The sequence below is a fragment of the Nansenia antarctica genome, assembly GCF_963989245.1.
Source record: "Nansenia antarctica genome assembly, chromosome: 11".
NCBI classification, from domain to species: domain Eukaryota; kingdom Metazoa; phylum Chordata; class Actinopteri; order Argentiniformes; family Microstomatidae; genus Nansenia; species Nansenia antarctica.
In genome coordinates this window covers 26,428,408-26,440,758 of record NC_137681.1, presented here as the reverse complement: position 1 = coordinate 26,440,758, position 12,351 = coordinate 26,428,408, and the positions used below count along the sequence as shown (strand labels likewise).

Below are 12,351 nucleotides of genomic sequence, written 5' to 3'. Positions count from 1 at the left end.
AGTAAACATTTCACTCAACCCGGAACAGTAAGACTCAATTAGAACCAATTAGAACCTGTCCTCAGTATAGTAGCATTTGATTGGTTTATGTGAGTTTGCGTTCGGCTGGCAGTGCAACATCGCGTCTCTCTATTGGCTCCTCTACGAGTAACGTGTCGATCCAGTGTCAATAGTGGATCAGCTTGGAGAAGAAGTCGCTGAAATCAAACCGCAATGTACCATAAATAATAAGGATTTACAAACTCAAACAATTGAATGAACAGTTAAAGAAACGATGGAGGTAATACGATGCTGATGTTGGTCCTGCATGGTCGCTGTTCACCTGTCAAACTCTGTGTCTGTTTGATGTGATGATTCATGTCCATCCTCCTATCTCCTGCATGATGACAGCAACAAGTACATAGCACTGTACACGATCATAGTTAAAGTCTTATTAATCCATGTTTTATTAATGAACGCTCACATATTGTACCTCTTCCATCCATCCAGATGGTGCACAATGTCCTGTTTGGTCATGTGACTAGAGACGTCAGCCCACTGGTCACTAAATGTTGAACAACCAATCTCATCTAATCCCTTATCCCTGTCCTCTGCACCTGTAACATGGATCTGATCCCTTATCCCTGTCCTATGCACCTGTAACATGGATCTGATCCCTTACCCCTGTCCTATGCACCTGTAACATATTGTAAACAAGACACCCTTCTCCACAGAGTGTTCAAAACCTTCCCATCGACATCCAGACCAGTAAGCTTTGTGGTAAGAGTGTTTTTATGCATGCATCATACAATGTGGTTTTATTCCAAGATGGAAAAAAAATTACGTATTTATTGAGTATGAGTATGGCCCTTTGAGTATGACCCTTTGGATCACAGTGCTACACTGATGGGACTACTAAAGGGTTGTGAACTTGTGATCATAGCTAATGCACTATTTCCTTAATGCCTTCACTGTGTGTCTGTCTGTCTGTCTGTCTGTCTGTCTGCAGAGTGGCTCGTGGACCGACGACACTGCAGTCTGAAATGGCAGACGGTTGTGATGAGCATCAGAGAGAAGATCAACGCTGCGATGCAGGACATGCCGGAGAACGAGGAGATCAAACAGCTGCTCTCAGGCTCCTGTGAGTCCATGTCTCTTACTACAATGTCATAAAGCCATTTTTTGGAGTGTGACGGGTGGGGGGGGTATATGCTTTTAGGGCATTTCTGCTTTATTGGGATAGAGACAGTAGAGATTGACAGGAAGGATGGGTGAGAGAGAGGAGGAATAGAGACAGTAGAGACTGACAGGAAGTATGGGTGAGAGAGAGAGGGGGGGATGACATGCAGGATATGTCGATGGCCGGAATCGAAACAGGGACCTTGCCTTAGTGTATACAAAGTATAGTAGTCCACTCACACTCATTTAACCATTACAGTTCACATCTTCATTGGCTCTCTCCATTATATCACAGTGCCACTGGGCTATCATGTAATGTACTGTACGTATGTATTGTTGTTGCAGACATCCATTACTTCCACTGCTTGAGGATAGTGGAGATACTGAGGGGGACGGAAGCCTCATCCAAGAACATATTTGGCAGTTACTCCTCTCAGAGGATGAAGGTGAGGATATAACAACAATGTCGTCACACGTGTTGTGCTGCAATTCAGCAGTCTACAAACCATCTCTCTGCCCTGTCTTGTTGCTGTAGGACTGGCAAGAGATCGTGGCCCTCTATGAGGCAGACAACGCTTATTTAGGTAAGTACTATAACAGCAGTGTAGAGCAGTAGTTTCCTGTGGACACAACGGCTGTGCATGCATTTGCTGGCTGCGTTCGTAAATTCGCTCTGGAAATCTGATCAGCACTCATGGATTGCCTCTTGTCCAATAAAATTCCTGGGTCCCTTTATGACGTTGAACCCCAGTGTGCGCTCCGGCTCCGAATTTACGAACACAGCCAATAACTCAAGGGCCTGGTTTCACAGACAAGCCTAATCCTAGACTAAATCTTCATCTACAATGGAAATTCTACATGGAAAGTGTGATTTAGTCCAGGACTAGACTTAAGCCTTGGTTGTTAAATCAGCAAAGGACTCTTTGATGAGTTGTTGACAGAGCAGAGTCAATACTCAGATATATTAGCTACTGTATTTAACTCAGTATTGACTCTGCTCTAGAGTTAGCTACAATAGCTAGTATATCTCTGCTCTAGAGTTAGCTACAGTAGCTAGTGTATCTCTGCTCTTGAGTTAGCTACAGTCGCTAGTATATCAGAGTATTGACTCTCCCCCCCCCCCCCCAGCGGAGGTGGCCAGCCTGCTGGGTCGCAGCGTGAGCTACGAGGTCCCCGCCCTGAGGAAGCAGGTGGCCAAGGCCCAGCAGCTGCAGCAGGACCTGAGCCGCCGCGAGGTGGAGTGTCAGAGCGCCGCCGCGGACCTGAGGGAACGCTACTACGCCGCCTGCAAGCAGTACGGCATCACGGTGAGGATGGGGAGGGGGAGGGGGGGGGTTCAAGGTGAGGAGGAGGGGGGGGGGGGGGGGGGGGCAGGGGGCGCAGGGTCAACATTCAACACACTCATCGGCAATGCGGAGAATGTGCTCTAGGTAGAATGTGCTCTAGGTAGAATGTGCTCTAGGTAGAATGTGCTCTAGGTGTGGGAGGATTCAACGTGAGAGGTCTGTGCATGGAGCCTGACCTGCTGTGTAGATTCAGGCATTGATGCCAATGGTTGTGTGGGAGTTACTTGGGCAGATTCTCAAGAATCTCTCTGCCTGTTTGTCTGCCTGTCTGTCTGTCTGTCTGTCTGTCTCCGTCCGTCCGTCCGTCCCAGGGGGAGAATGTGGCCCGGGAGTTGCAGGCTCTGGTGAAGGATCTACCAACCGTTCTAGGGGAGATCGGGAGGAGCGCGGCCAAGCTAGAGGAGCAGGTCCACCTCTACACAGCCTTCTCAAACTTTGTCTGTGACTGGTGAGTATGAGATCTACCCCCCCTCCTTACCCCCCCCTCCTTCTGTTCTGAAACGAACACGGTACGGTAACAGAACAGAAGAACACTTTATTGAGCGGTCTCCCCCTCCTACCCCAGGACAGAGCCGGTCCTGCCCATGTTGACGTTCGTGCAGCTACGAGGCAACGCCACGCTGTACGAGTGGAGGACGGGGAAGGCTCCGGCGGTGGTGGAGAGACCCGTCATGGAGGAGGCTCCCCCGGACACAGCCACAGAGGAAACGGTCGGTTGGGCGGTCTCTCACTTCATATCATTTCAGTAAGGTGCAAATTTCAGTCTATAGCAGTTAATTATGCTTAATGAGGTGGCAGGTAGCCTCATATTTTAATAATGTTTAATAATGTATAAAAAGTAATCACAACTGAAGTGTGATGTGAAGCTCTTCATTTTCCAATTTGATAAACGTTCAGCATTGCATTTAACCAACTCTGTGTGAAACGTTTCTCAATGTATCTTTTTACAGTGTTTCCTCCAGGAATTTTTACATTAGTGGCGGAGAGCCCTGTCCGCGCGCATAGCGTGCACGCGCGCTCAAAACAACGACCTAATTTCAACCAAAACTAGAGGGAGGATGGCAAAAAAATAAATAAAAATACAGAATATAAACTTGTGATACCGGTTTCCATCCATCAGCTCTGAAGGTTTACGTTACTCACGGATCCAATGTCCTTCCAAACGAGCAGTCTTGGCTCCGTCTCAAACACAACAGGAAAAGTATGTCCAACTTGGCGAAAGTTTCCGAGTATTTCCAACTTGCGCGAGTTCTTCAACTTGCGACAGTTTTTCAACTAGATGTGATGGCTATCATGTCTATCAAAATTATCAAATTAGCCATCGTCCTGGCATGATTGGGTGTTGGTTTCAACGCACCTGTTTGTCCTTCCTCCGTTTGCAACAAGAAACTCTGGACCTTTTCATGAATTAAAGTGGTCTTAAAATCCAAAGTCCAAATAAAAGTAACAAACGAAAGTAATATATGTTGGTGTACATACCACAGCGCACAGTAGCTGCTGCTTGTTCTCCCGCTGTAGTTGTAGCTGGTGGTGGTGGTGGTACCCCGCCATAAACGTTGTTAGCTGATCCACCAACGAGCTCCTTTGCTCCTGCCAGCCATGCAGTTTCGGATCGCTTATAGCCACTGCTAGCTTCAGCAATGTTTGAAGTGTCTGGGACATCTTTTTTCTTGAAAAATCCATCCATCTGTCGCTGTTTTCGTTTAATTTTTCGAAGTTATTTAACGTGATATCTTATTTGTGCACCTAGCTAGCTAGATCAGCTTTTTGTATCTTTTAGATGGTACTACCAGTGACTTTTAGCCCGTTATTTGCGAGGAGAAAACACAGGCGCCCGAGCATTTCGGCAGGTAAGACTGCTGAGCAGGGATGGTTGAGTCTGCACGGTTCTCATGCCGGTTCACATTTAGACCAATCAGGAGTAGCCCTTGTGTCACGTCGTCAACTGAATGTTTAATGTCATTAATCTGATTTTGGATCAGCGGTTAGAGAGAGATGGGCGTGGATTTAGGTGCACTTTTAGTCAACATCCATTATAGTGCTGATCTAGGATCAGATATATTTTAATCAGCTAAAATGTTCAGAGGTGGATTATTATTTATTTTTTTGTGGACTGAATCAATTAGTGGCGGAGGAAATTCATTCGTGGCGGCCCGCCACCAATAAATGCATATAGAGGAAACACTGTTTTTATGTGGCCTGGGGTGGTCCAGTGGTCTAGCACCATGGCCTGGGGTGGTCCAGTGGTCTACAGGCATGATAATCGCTCACCTTTCGTAGAAATTAGCCGTTTTGAATCCAAAATAGGTGACTTCCCTGAATCATATAGATCCGATGAGTTGTTTTTTTCTTGGGGGGGATGGGGGGGGCGGAGCGGCCCATTAGTCTGGAACGCACGTTGAGCGTTCGAACGATAACATTTTGATGGGCCGTTGGGCTACACAAAAGCGAAGCAACGTAGCGAACAGGTGCGCAGGCGTGAAGGGCTGAAACTGTAATGTGCGCGTGAAACTCCTTGGTGAAGAAATTGGTGACAGAACCTCAGCCGATGTTTTTGTATGCTGAGAGAAGACAAGGACTGAAGTCGCAAATACTGAGATATGAATGTAACGTTAACAAAATACAAATTGCTAGATAACGATAGATGGCTAACTTTGGTACTAACATTTGGTACTAACATTACTAAGTGCAGTACAGATACAGTACAGATAACTACTAACGTTAGCGTTGTCAGCCTATTTTGCAAGCTGTTAGCCCCTTTCACACATAGTTCCCTGTAAATTAAATGGAATCGCAACCCAGGTCCGCCAGTGATTTTCGCCGTTTAATGAGCTAAATGCCCGAAAAATATGATGATGAATACATATAAAACTGAGGTATGATATATGGCAGTCTCAGGCGCCTGTCACGTCTCCAGTAGCTACATTAGAACTTTGCATCATTTGATACATATAAGGATCTTGTAACTCTGCAAACAATGGCAAAATTTAAATAGTTTACTCTATGTTCAACTGGAAAAGCTAGTGACAGAAGATTTTCGTGTTTTGATTTCGCTGGGAGTTCGTTAAAAATGCCTTTCCACCAAAGAACCGTGGAGCCGCGCCGTGTGAGCAGGCTGAGGGTCATACAATATTTGTATATTAAAGGCAACGCCGCGGCAGTTGAACATAGAGTAAACTATTTCAATTCTGCCATTGTTTGCGAAGTTACAAGATCCTTACATCCCGTCAAGATCCTTGATGATATAAATATGATATACGATATGATAAATACATATAAAACGGCACATATATGGCAGTCTCACGCGCCTGTCACGTCTCCAGTACATTAGAACTTCGCATCCTTTGATACATATGACGGGATGTAAGGATCTGTAACTTCGCCGCGGCAGTTGAACATAGAGTAAACTATTTCAATTTTGCCATTGTTTGCGAAGTTACAAGATCCTTACATCCCGCCATATGTATCAAAGGATGCGAAGTTCTAATGTACTGGAGACGTGACAGGCGCGTGAGACTGCCATATATATCATACCTCCGTTTTATATGTATTTATCATCATATTTTTCGATATATAACGGAAGTATGATATATGGCAGATATATGGTATATATGTGTTGAGCTTGGGTGCACATGAATCGCGTATATACAGTATATATATATATTATTATTATTTTATTTATTTTTTTCGCGCCCCCCCTGCAGTACCCCCCACGCCCCACAGTTTGGGAAACACTGTACTAGCTTATATTAAAGCTGCACTTTTGCGCATTTCATGAGAAGTTGTCAGTCTAGTTTCTTATACAACATATGTGTATGTTTACATGTGAACATGTAAAGATACTTTATTTGCACTTAATTATACATTCATATTTTCGTTTTTGTACAGAAACAACTCACTAAAATTGACTATTGAATAACTGATTTGGAGGGAAAAAATCCACCTCTACCCCCCCATTCGGTACCATGCCATATCGTGGCTTTTGCTGAAATGACGCCACTGGTCTCGTAGCCTATTGGAGTGTGTGTGTGAGTGAGGGAGAGTGAGAGGGAGAGCTTTTGTGAGCCCGCATGTATGATGTGTCTCTTTCTGGTACCCCAATAATCTTTTTTGGCTCTCAGTCTCCGACTGCCCTAGCAAGATCCGGGTCTCATATCCTTCTCACCTTTTTCACCCCGACCTGTTTTCATGCCTGGGTCTAGCACCGTGGCCTGGGGTGGTCCAGTGGTCTAGCACCTTGGCCTGGGGTGGTCCAGTGGTCTAGCACCAGGGGCGGATTTAGGATCGTAGGAGATCCGGGGCTTAGCCCAGAGGGAGAATATAATGTGCGCGCGGAGCGCGGCGAATTTTTTTGCCTTCAACCTTCAACTTACCACCACCTTAAAGCGGACAAAAGGCACTGGAGAACACATATACATTCACACCCTTTAATGAAGCAAACTAATTGTGGTGGTTCTGGGCACAGAGGGAGGTCAGCACACGTAGCTCCCCCTGTCAGTCACCATCATTTATATTTGTATAGAATTACATAATTGATGGGCTGAGACTAGTTATGTTACAGTATGTATATCAGGGCAGACTCTGTGCTCACCACTTATATTGTATTTAGAGTCTTGTCCTGTGTTATATGACGATATATTACATGTATTGTTGGCCTGTGTATAGTACTGTGAAATCAAATCCCCCCTGGGACATTAAACAAACTTAGTTAGTTAGAGTTACATCTTAGGATAGATTTGAGTCATGTTCTGTATACATACATACTACCATAAGGGCATACTTAATGTGGTTACTCCATGTTTACTAGCTGTAACATTAACGTTACATCATTCTTTTTCACTTGTTACTCAGTCAACCAGAGTGCAGATATCAAAGACTATCAGCCTGTTATTCACTTTATTTGAATAAGTATTATAAGTATAATATTACTTTATTTGAATAAGTATTATCCTTTGTTTGATTTCTTACCATGTACCGTAACAGTACCTTGCTATGTTTCATTTTCATTATAACATAACGTTATGTTATGATAGCCAGCTAGCATTAGCAAACCGGAAAAGTAGTGTCAGTGAGTCAGTCACCTTTCTAATAAGATTCACAAACCTGAAACATCATCTATGTCATCACTGCTGGTGAAGTCATTGTTGTCAGCTGCTGATACGGCTGCTGCAACAGTTCTTGGCGCTTGTTTTGTTGAAAACAACTTTGGGATATCCATCCTTACAATTGTGCAAGTCAGGCACTGATTGAAATCACTTCTTCTTCAGGGCAGGGCAGGCTACGCAGTATGCAGGCTAATGTCGCGCAGCTGCTGCCTCTCTGTTGGACTCCGGTACTGCACGTTACTCTTACTACTTTTCAGAAAACATCCGGGGCTTGAGCCCCAGTAGCCACCCCCTAGCGCCGCCCCTGCACCATGGCCTGGGGTGGTCCAGTGGTCTAGCACCATGGCCTGGGGTGGTCCAGTGGTCTAGCACCATGGCCTGGGGTGGTCCAGTGGTCTAGCACCGCGGTCTACAGTGCACACATATGCCCATTTCGGCATGGGTTCTAATCCGGCCCATGCCCTGCTGACATGCCCTCTCTCCCTTCTTCTCCTTACTTTCCTCTCTGTCTTCACTATATCTGTCCAATAAAATTAAAACTGTGAGTGGGACTGCCCCACACATTTAAAAGAAAAAAAAAGTTTATCTTTTTATTTTTTCTAAATTAGATTGACTGGGGAGACATGGGCGGTGGTGCAGGAGCAGAAACAGGGGATGTGAACATTGGCGTGGCTGTGGAGGAGGGAGCAGTGGACTGGGGCATCAGCCTGGACCCAGAGCCTGAGGTGAGACAACATCAGGGGATAGTTTAGTTCTGTTGATGAATTTGGTTTCTTGATTTCTGTATTTCTGTTCAACCTGTACTGTAATTGAACGGAAACTCTCTTTCTATTTACCGGCACTCTTCTTTCAATATGCTGTTTTGTTTCTCTCTTGTTCTACAGGACACAGACGCAGGCGGCATTGACTGGGGAGAAGGGGGTGAAACTGCCCCCATAGAAATAGAAATCGTGGACATGGGCACTGACTGTTAGTATTTCATAGATTTCCTACCTATTAGTTAATCGACAAAAACACCACATTTTCCTAAAGCACCATACTACTACTACTACACATGTTATTATGATAATATTTCATCAAATTGTATTTATTATTATTATATTTATATATATATAATTGCAGGGAATAAGACTTGAAGGCAAACAGGAGATGCAACACTATTTTGAAAGCTGAACATAGTAAACTGAAGTGATTGTGACGTGTTAGTGACGTGTGTGTCACTGTGTAGGTCCTGAGGGCGTGGCCCGGGGGGAGGACGCCCTGTCTGTGCTGGAGACCCCTGAGACACGCAGCCAGTTCGTCGACGAGCTCATGGAGGTAGTAGAACAAGGACTAACACTAAACTCATCTGTTGTATTACCAGACTTTACATTCACCAGCTTGCGGTTAGAGTGTCCGCCTTGAGATCGGGAGGTCGTGAGTTCGATCCCCCGGCCGAGTCGTACAAAAGACTATAAAAATGGTACCCGATGCCACCCTGCTTGACACTCAGCATTAAGGGTTGGACTGGGGGGGGGGGTAAGACCCTGCGACATACCAGCGTCATGTCCAGGGGGGTGTACTTGTACATCAAGCTGCCTCACACAACGGAAACAGGAGATAGGCTCCTGCCCCCTAAGGGCCATTAGGCTCGAGAACCATCAGTTCTCAAGGCTACTTACTTACTTTATCCAAAGCGACCTACAACAAATACACTTGTCTCTAAAGTACGTGAATCATCTATACATCAGTCATCGTAACAAAAACAAATATGTGCTAGGACCAGGGGCCATTGGCAGTCACAATGCTAGAAGAAGAAAGAAAGAAAGAAAGAAAGAAAGAAATAATTACTTTTTAGACCTGTGTGTTGTATGAGTATATGACAATACAATGAAACACCACCACTAGTGTGCCCTTGAGCAAGACACTTAGCCCTCAGTTACTCCAGGGAGGAATGTCCCTCTGTAATCTCTGTAATTGTAAATCCCATTGGATTAAAAGCGTCTGGCTAAATGGAAGCTTTCTAAATTCGACATTTGTCTCCGTTGTCAGGTGACATGACCCAGGTTCAGGTTGTTGATGAGATCTTAGCCTCTGACGCTTGGTTCACACTGGAAAGCCGAATAACCTCAGCAGCGTGGCGGACAACTGCTGCGGCTCTCACGCTCGCGGCTTCCATACTGCCGGCGTTTCAGCGTACGTGCGCTGCTGAGGTTCCCGGTCGAGTCTGAGACGGCGTCTGTGTGTCTGCGTGTGTTTGTGTGTTTGGCAGCTGGAGGTGTTCCTGACCCAGAGGCTGAGCGAGCTGGGGGAGGAGGGGGACGTGGTGGCCATGAGCCAGTTCCAGATGGCGCCCGCCGTCATCCAGAAGCAGACGCGCGGGCGCACCCAGGAGATGCTGGCGGAGGTGCGCCACCTGCTGGAGGGGCTGACCCACCTGCGCATGCAGCACCTCTTCATGATCCTGGCCTCGCCGCGGTGATTCACCCTGACACACACACACACTCACACACACACACGCACACACATACACACACAGACACACACTCGCTCCACACACACACACACACACACACACACACACACACACACACACACTCTCTCAATATGCTTGACACGCACACACACAGACACACACACACACACACATCATCATCATCATCATCAGTATATTGGCTCTCACACTCGTTAATAACTACTGTTTAGGCCTCCAGTCATGTTTTCTTCCTTGTAAGGGTTTAGTTAGTTAACTAGTAGTTAGTTAGTTAGTTATTAACTTTTTTTTTTTTTTACTTACCGTCATTTTTGAAAGGTTTCTGTGTGTGTTTGTCAGGTATGTTGAACGTGTCTCAGAGGTGCTGAGACAGAAGCTGAAGCAGGCGGACATCTTGGTGCTGAAACGAGCCTCTCAGGCAGAGAGGAGACAGGAAGCCCTGGAGGAGCAGGCCAAACTGGAGCCACGCATCGACCTGCTGGTCACCCGCACCCGCGAGCTCCAGAAACTGGTACTGAAATAACCTTCCCGCCCCCACCTCTGTAGTGTTGGTAGATATTCAAGGTCGTAATGGGAAGCGTTGAGACAGATAACAGCTCTGAATGCTGACCATTACTGCCAGTCAATAAAAGTTGAAGTTGAGATTTAAAACGCCCAGGGTAAGGGTTAAGGTTAGCATCTACCAGAAAATACTGCATTGTTATCGTATGACAGATCGTTGACCTGTGATCTTGTTGTGTTTTGCAGATCGAAGCTGACATTTCAAAGCGATACAACAACCGGCCTGTCAACCTAATGGGAGTCAATCTGTAGGCTGTTGTATTTGCTGTTCGTCGACCAATATTTTTATCATCATCTCCATCATCATCACCATCATCCCTGCCTTGGACAAAATAAATGTTTTATTGAATATAAAACAAACTATGGATGTTTGTTGAATTACTATTTTTGTTTCATGTCTCCTGTGGAAGAATTGACACCATGACACCTGGAGACAGATGAAACTACAGACAAGAGACAGGTGTCCACTTTCTACAACACTGTGTATGCTTTTGTGCCATTTTTCAACCTGATAATTTTGAACCTGACTCCTATGCTGTTGTGATCTGTTTATTGGACAAGAGAGGTGGTACCTTGCACTAACTGTAACTGAGGAAGAGGACATGGGGGATATGGGATGTTGAGTGCTGTGATGAAAACCCTGCGACCTAGAATGTTCTGCGCATGCGCTGTGTGCAGGCGTGGTGGTAGCAGCAAGCTGGACATTTTGCAAGTCATGGTGGGCCATCATCACCATCATTGAATGGGGAAAGAGAGTGCATAACGACATTGGGTACTGCTAATAAAACCTATGAGAAAACTGCTGGATTTGATTGATGGTTATAGAAAGGAGGTGGACTTGTCGGCAGACAGGGTCTTAAACCTTCACGCGTAAGTATAAAACAGAGGCTTTAGCTCTCTATCTAGCTTGACAGCTCATGCTAGCAAAGTTAGCCAGTAAGCTAATTGTACCTGAGTCTTTTTAACAAGACAACTAACAAGTTCAGCGGGTGCGTTATCTGCTTCTTGTGTGTGTACGTCTGTTGTGAATTATAATGCAATGGTTAACTTTGAAAAAGTCATTCTTTGAAATACATTGTAACATTAAAAGTTCAATATTGTTAGCATTTTGCCCCTGACAGTTGTTATGCCTCAACGCCCCGCCCCCAGTCTCCACCCATTGGCCTAAATCGATCAGGATCCCGTCTAGTGATAGTTGTCTCGGTTCGCAATAGGCTGACGAACCTGTCAGTCATCCCCGCGTCACTTGTTGCTAGGGAGGTTGCTTGGTAGTGACCGCGGAAGTAATAATAATAATAAAAATAATGCATCCATTTGGATTGGACTTTTCATTCAAAAGAATCTCACAGTGCTACAGAGTTGGAAAAAAAACAGCCTAAAAACATAATAAGTTAAAATAAATAAAAAAGGTTTTTAGGCCTGTCTTAAAACGGGAGCAGTGTCAATCAACACTTCCTGGTTGGCCAAAAATACCGGTAGCTAAATGACAGCTTTGATGTTATAAACCAGGATAAACTAGTATATGTATATATATTATATATATATATAACAATTATTGTGTGTGTGTGTGTGTGTGATTATCCACCCTCTCTGATGACACAGAGCAGAGTTGTGGGTCTGTACAGAGACAGAGAAAGGCAGAGAGGAGAGTTGCCCAGTGAGCCCAGCCAGGTGGGGATGTGGGAGACGTGATGAAACCCGAGCAGAG

At 45.3% G+C, this 12,351-nt stretch overlaps 1 protein-coding gene across 1 annotated transcript; it reads left to right on the top strand.

Annotated features, from left to right (window-relative positions):
* The first annotated feature begins 153 nt into the window (after positions 1–153).
* cdk5rap3 (CDK5 regulatory subunit associated protein 3) lies at positions 154–11,470 on the top strand. The gene is made up of 14 exons (XM_080542074.1): positions 154–280; positions 714–759; positions 989–1,120; positions 1,504–1,604; positions 1,694–1,742; positions 2,287–2,465; positions 2,816–2,952; positions 3,070–3,214; positions 8,218–8,334; positions 8,494–8,578; positions 8,838–8,926; positions 9,861–10,066; positions 10,422–10,593; positions 10,830–11,470. The coding sequence occupies exons 1-14, from the start codon at positions 275–277 to the stop codon at positions 10,893–10,895; spliced, it is 1,530 nt and encodes a 509-aa protein (XP_080398200.1). The 5' UTR covers positions 154–274; the 3' UTR covers positions 10,896–11,470.
* Positions 11,471–12,351: the final 881 nt, after the last annotated feature.